Consider the following 7301-nt stretch of genomic DNA (forward strand, 5'->3'; position numbering starts at 1 on the left):
TTGTTGATAAAAACATCATTATCACGGTGAAAGCATGTAACACAGTCCATGTCTAGTCCATCATCGGGTTTTATGGTTTTTTAATGAAAAATTATAGAACAACTGGGATAAACATACGGTTTGTACATAGGTACATCGTGATAAAAATCAAGTACGTTTTGCAAAACTTTCTCTCTCATTCAAATCAGGAGACTATTCCTTACAAAGATACGCAAGACTGTCAGACTGTAAGGGTTCAGAAAAAATGCTGCGTTGTGAACATCAGCCCACAATACCGTTTAGCTTCTCCCAAAACGATCTGGATTTCAATAGAATGAGCTACGTTAGAATTCTGTCCGTGCCTTGGCTGCGTTCGGAGCATATTTAGGCATGAGTTCCTCGATTTTGCGGATGAAGTCGTTCTTCTCCACGCAGCCTTTACACGTTTCATCCCAGTGCTCCAGGATTTTCTTCAACTCCTTCACCTTTAGGGTTTTCAATTCCACCGTGCTTAGGTCCAACTCTTTCTCTGGAGAAGGAAAAGACATCAGCATTTCAGTACTTCTATACAAAACTAATACTGAGAATCTCAAATTAGATCAAATCTGAGAAAGATGGCCATGAGATATGATGGAGACTCGGCTGAATAGTTTCATGTAATAACAACCACCCTCCCTTTTCAGCATAATAATAAGTCTTCTTATTCTTGATGGCTACTTAAAACACAATGCAAAATGAGGAAGTCATGTCAGACTGAAACAGCACAGCACAGTGCATTTGATTTGATTTGATTTGCAAAAACTCTTCAGCTATTATGCAACAGTAGGGGCACTTACAATACACAATTCTTCATTTGTGATTACCTTGATGGAAGAGGTTGTTGAATACATGAGCACAGACATTTGGAAGGTCAGCAGAAAACTTAACATGATTATTTCATATCAAATATAAACAAAACATGCAATACAAGAACAGACAACATAATTCTACCAGTAAACAACCGACACAATAAAATGTTTAAGAAGCTAAGATACTGAAGAACATGTTTTACTCTTATGAGATTTTAACGGATTGGAACCACTTCTTGAACATGTTTGAGAGACCTTTCCTATTCACTTGGTGTCATTTTATGGGCCATTTGCAATGAATTACAGTGAATTATGCTCAATAAATAACAGCTGTACCCAGAGCCTCGGAGCTGATCGGGATTTTTGTTCTGGCTAAATCAGGTACCAGTACCAAGTGTAGATTGGTTCTTGGAGCCCATCACTAAACACAACACTTTTGAAAACATCAACGTTTTTATGCAATCATAAGAACTTCCTCTATCTATGCATGAACAACTGGAAGACAAGGCCACGTGGAATATCTAGTTAGTTAGAGAAAAGACAAGGCCAAGTGAAATAGTTAGTTAGTTAGTTAGTTAGAGAAAAGACAAGGCCAAGTGCAATAGCTAGTTAGTTAGAGAAAAGCATACCTGCTCTACCTAGCAACCACCTTTGTGCTCGTGTTGGGGGGGGGGTGCAGCAGGCCTTGGACTAAAGAGCCTTAAAGCACCAATAAGGAGTTCTGTTCCAAAACTAGCACGCTAACTACCTAAAAGGCATGCAAAAACCTTGCAAACACCACCAATAGCCCAGTTGACACTGATAGAAGATTGCCAACACACTAACTGGGGTCTTTTGGCAGTATAGCTGGCAATGTCGTGCTGTAAAAGCTTATCTTCCATTATTTCAAGGTGTTCCAGCCAGGAAACACAGAGCTACATAGTGCAATATCCTGGATGGCTAGTGGGAAAAGACACAGGTGTTTATCTGTCCTTCACATGACCATATGCTATCAAAATGAATTTGAGGACGGTACCAAAACTAGTTGCCTATAAAACCATACCTCAAAAAGTGTCAAATTGTTGCATAGTGTTACTTTAAGACTTGTCTTGAGAGCCTAGAGCCTAGTTTGAGAGCCACTGTTGTAAGTAAATAAAATAATCTCTTGGTCAGCAAACAGTGATAATTCTTCCCTTTGAATGCAGGAGCTGCAGAACACTGTGCGGGGCCTGGGGAGCTGAGAGTTGGCCACTGACTGGTGGAATATTAAGACCAATTTATATGCTTCACAAAGTGCATTATTTACCACCACTGCCCACCCTCTTTTCTTGCATTGCTATATGAATTGAATCAAAGTTTCTTTCTTGTTTGGGTTTTCATGCAAATCCCCATCCATGAGCCCTGAGGGATCTGGCCATGGAATTAAGCCCCTCCCCCTTTTGTGAAGCAGGCTTTCATAGCAATATATAAATGTTGGTATCAGTCTAGGTGACAACAACCACAATCACATTAATGCCATGCATAAACAAGCATTTAGGACAAAGTCTGGTAACATGTGCATAACTACAATCCCATTGCTGTGCTGACAATCAATATTGGTTTGTAAAAAAGCAACTCAGCATACCATATTTCAGCTCACAGATTTGACTGTCTTTCTTCTTGAGTTTTTCACAGATCTTCACCACTGGCACATGGTGACTCAGGGGCTTGGAGACCTCGTTGACGATTTTAGTGGCTGCGTCGCTTGTTGCTCCTATGTAGTAACACTGAAGAATGTCAAAGTAAAAAAAAAAAAAAATGTTAAAAACATCAAAGTACATTTAAAATCATACTACTTTATTATGCATAACCATGCAAAAACCAGTTACCAGGGGTAACGGAAATACTCACAAGCCTATTCTCCTTTCCCTTGGCATCCTTACAGGTTTTGATGAAAGCCTTCTCAATCTCTGCACTGCTGAACTTCACATCATTGTCTTTCAGCGACTGATAAAATCTCCCAAGGAAACTTACACACACTGCAAGAAAGAAGAGAAACATGCTAATAATCTGACATAGGAATTACACTCCTCTGATAGGGGTGTAAAAATAGACCATTCCATACGGCCTTGGATATGGTACACACATGCACCATTCAATATAGAAATAAATACCGTAGCAATTAACTAGTCAACTTAGTGTATAATAATACATAGCCTAAGAAACAAATTCCCCCTTTTCGCCGCTGTCATTGTAAAATACCTCACTAACGGGATCTCTGTAAATTCGTTAAGAAACGTATTGGGGATTTGGTGGGTGAAGTCTGGTTTTGAAATGGTACAGATGTAATACTTTTTCTTGCCACTGATGGAAATGTTGGCGCCGTTCTGGGTTTGCCATTGTAAACAAAAGAAAGCAAGACAAATGCTTAACAAAAACCTGTAGTTACACCACTGCACTGTACCAAAGTCCTTATAGGCAGGTCTCTCCACTCGGCAGCCATCTTAGCAATGCTGCCTCTGAGCAGCTATTTCAGGCAAACAAGATCTGGCTCCTATCTAAATGAATGGGAGTGATCAGGCTCCTATCTAAATGAATGGGAGTGATCAGGCTCCTATCTAAATTAATGGGAGAGATCAGGCTCCCATCTAAATGAATGGGAGAGAACCATTATGTAGAACCATGCAGTGTGTGTCACATGATACACATAGATTTCAAATAGTTCCAGGAAGTTGTTGACAGTTAATTTGAACGCGTTAAATACAGAGAAACAGAACTGCGATTTCGAAGTTTAAGTCAATAAATGCATTGATTTATAATATTTATATTAGCACACCGACATCTGAATGCAGTTTAAGTTGTTTTGTTGTTGTTAGTTTTTTGTAAGTAAAATTCCGTACTATTTGGGGATAAGTGTGAACAGCTGTGTGTATTCCATCTAGGGCTGAACGATTTGGGAAAATAATCTAATTGCGATTTTTTACCAAAATATTGCGATTGCGATTTAATATGCGATTTTTTTTTATCCTCTTTTTTTCCCAACAAAACCTAATGAATGATTTAAATATGACCAACACAATATTAGATACATTTAGTGTAAAATATTCTTTCCCACATTTTACATTTTTATTTAACTGCTCATTACAGAAACAAGAACAACAAATCGGTGGCTTTGCCACTGTGCATTTAAGTAATTTTAAAAAGTCATTTTAAGTATAAACACTAGGCATGCACTTTTTAAACACTGTGTGCAAAATGTACCATCTTAAAAAAAAAAAAAAATGATTTTTTTTAAAAATGACGTTTTTTAATTGCGAACGTTGCGGTTAGAAAATCGCGTTCTATCATATCGCGATTAAATCGCAAATGCAATTAATCGTTCAGCCCTAATTCCATCCCAACTGTATTTAACGGAATGCTACAGTGCTCGAACCTCCACGAGAGGTGTGAAACATGGGAGGTCTCAAGCCAGTTAACCTAACTATGAACAATCCTAGTCATCTCTATCTTAGGGAACCACCTTAACAGCTGGTAGTTGCTAGGGTGTGTAATATGCACTAATGTTAATATGAAGTGAATATGAACTTGTGTTGATGTGAAGCTGCACAAGCACCCTGAGGGTTTCTAGTTCTACCTTCAGTTAAACTGAGGAGACAACTGATAGAGAACTAGCTATCATTTCATGCAAATATAACTCTGCCATTTAAACCATTTAAGGTTCTTTAAGTTTCATTAGCTAGCATAGCAACTAGACAACCACAGCGACCAGGAAAGACCATCTTGCTGCATAGCCTGAAGCAAAGTTTAATGTCTCAAAATCAGCAAAACCTTAAGTTAGAAGTGATCACAACCACTTGTGGATGGTGTTAAATGGCTTCACATAGCCATTAAATGGCATTTTTAAATGACTAGTAGCTTGCACCACAACTACAGTGCATTTTGAACAAACCAGGGTTAACACAAGAGTCCACTTTATATAATATTACATGAAATACCAAAAAAAAAGCCTTTTGTGCATGTAAACGGTCTGCAAAGTTACAAAGCCCAAAGTACACAGCAGAGGGAGTAACTCTCACCCACTTTTCTTACATTTCACAAGCGAATGGGCAGTTCAAGTTGTGATATCATGCGATAAAGTCTGGATGCCAGGCACCTGCAATCTACAGCAGAATGAATTGGGAATAGAAAAATATAATGGACAGGGAAGGGGCCGTTTCTGATCTTTACTTCCTAAAAATGTACAGTTAACACTCAATTAAAGCATATCCATCATAAGGTAAATAGACCCATCCGACTCCTCTAGGCTAGTCCTTAAAACTGTCATGTGCTGGAATAGTTTAGCAACCCATAGCATGCTAATGGTTCATTGCAATCAATTTGGTACTGAAACATGTTGGAGTTAGATCCATTCGTCATTAGGCCTGTAGATTATTATATGGCAACGACAGTACGAGCATTCTGATTGGCTAATGGGTAGTCATGCCAGCCGCGTATTGACCTCCTCGCAGGTCTGCCGGTCTGATAAGTATTATTATTGCCCTCCTCTGACGTCATCTTAAAAATGAGCGATATTGATAGACATCAAGAAAAAAAAAAGGCAAAGGAAATTCAGAAGCAGCGAAAATGTGTTATTGAAAGTGATGATGAAGACTAGACTACTATAGTTTGAATCACTTGTGTTGTTACTTTACTGTAAATAGGGGTTATGCGCAACATTCACTATGCACTACCGTTTCTATCTATAATGTATACCTGCTTCATTAATGTGTAAAGAGCTCGGAGTGCTCTACGAGTAGAAAAGCGCTATATAAATGCAGACCATTTACCATCTCCCTGTGGTTTAGCTTTTGTTCTTTATCTTATTAATTGAATAACCTCAATTGGATATAAATGTAATTAAGTTGATGAAGTCTTTGTATATGTACTGCTGAGGCTGGAGAATGGAATACTGTTTACTGTACGTTTACCCATTCTCAGACAGGGACATTACTATTGTAAACACCTTTAGCCTAGGGGAAGATTCCCATATTTACTACAGCCATTTGACAATTATCAGTCAGAGCATTATCATGTAATTCTTCAGTGCAGTAATATAGGAGATCCTGAATCTGTTGAAAGTTACGCTAGTCTCATACTTCAATTTGTTTTCCCCAAATTCAACAGAAGTCACCATTTAAGGGCTTACTTTAAAAAAATGTTCCGTCATGGGTTCACAGATTTGTGCTTCATACCCTGTGTCATCCACAGACCTATACATTGATGCATTATATATTCCAATTTATATAACAACTTTGTTGCCCATTTTGATGCCTGTGAAAGGCCGACTTTTTTCCTTGCATAATGCTGAAATTTAAGAAATCTAATTTAAAAAAAAAAAATACTTTTAGAAGCCATGTATCTTTATCTAGCCTGTTAATTTTACCTAAATCTACTAATTTGGAGGGGTAAATCAATCCACTAACACACTTTAACCGCACATGTTAATTTGATTCAGATAATATACAACCTGATTCTTAAAACGTCTTACTCTTTAAAAGTCAGTCACAAACATCCTATTCTGCTGTAACTCTACTGCGTTGCTAATATTTGCAGCTAACTTCCGGGAACTATTGAGAGGCTCCACGGTCCGCCATTGCTGTACAAAAATTGAACATTGTAGCGGAGATGACGCGACTCTCTCTATCTACATGGCTCTGGGTATAGCTAGCTAACGTCAACGTAATATTAACTGTCAATAAGCTAGCGCTTTTAAAGTGGGTGAGTGACATTAACTGGCTAAATTGTAGAGCTTCACTCCAAACCATCAACTTCTAGATAAGCCCAATCTTTCTGTAAAAAACACCTGGGCATAACCAGAACAATTACATACCAAACCAGCATGATACTGGCTACAGCTGATAGCTCCTGATGAATGGGTAGCGACGTTAACGTATCTAATGATTCACGTGTCTAACGAACATGTTTCCTAACCTGTTTAAATCATTACCTAAACCTGGGTCCGGACCTCAAGAACCTAAATGATTCGGCAGGTAACGTTAATAATAAATATTTGTACATGCACTCACCTTCACAATCGCCGTCTTTTAAAGCGTCAATACTACTTGGTACCAAAGCAAGAGTTACTGCCACATATAGACTGCTTAAATATAACATCATGAGCGCTGCAATATCGCCAGATATCACTAACGTTACAGTAACTACAAGGCAAGTTTTGAGGCATCCAGTATGCCGGTTGGTGAGCAAGAGACGTAGCTAAGATACTAATTCAAACTTCCTACTCAAATGGACCCGCCCCTGTAGAGCCCATTGGTGGTCTCACCACGATTCAGTAAGTAATTGGTTCATATAGTAGTTTGTTCCAACAAGGGTTTACTGATAGGTTTAAATAGATTCATTTTAGGGACAGAGTCCAGTTGTCGCCCTTCCATTGGCTAACACCACTTCCGACCATAGCCATAAGAAGACGTTTCAAGCACTGGGCTCTGTAAAGCGCCGTAAGACAACTTTATTGTTTTG

General features: G+C 38.6%; 1 protein-coding gene across 1 annotated transcript; it reads right to left on the reverse strand.

The window, feature by feature from the left end:
• Positions 1-63: 63 nt before the first annotated feature.
• manf (mesencephalic astrocyte-derived neurotrophic factor) lies at positions 64-7045 on the reverse strand. Its single transcript, XM_012817817.3, has 4 exons — positions 6851-7045; positions 2697-2824; positions 2431-2572; positions 64-508 (listed from the first exon to the last, which is right to left on the reverse strand). Exons 1-4 carry the CDS (start codon positions 6939-6941, stop codon positions 324-326), a joined length of 546 nt encoding a protein of 181 aa, XP_012673271.1. The 5' UTR covers positions 6942-7045; the 3' UTR covers positions 64-323.
• Between the last annotated feature and the right edge of the window lie 256 nt (positions 7046-7301).

Source organism: Clupea harengus, chromosome 5, assembly GCF_900700415.2.
Source record: "Clupea harengus chromosome 5, Ch_v2.0.2, whole genome shotgun sequence".
NCBI lineage: Eukaryota > Metazoa > Chordata > Actinopteri > Clupeiformes > Clupeidae > Clupea > Clupea harengus.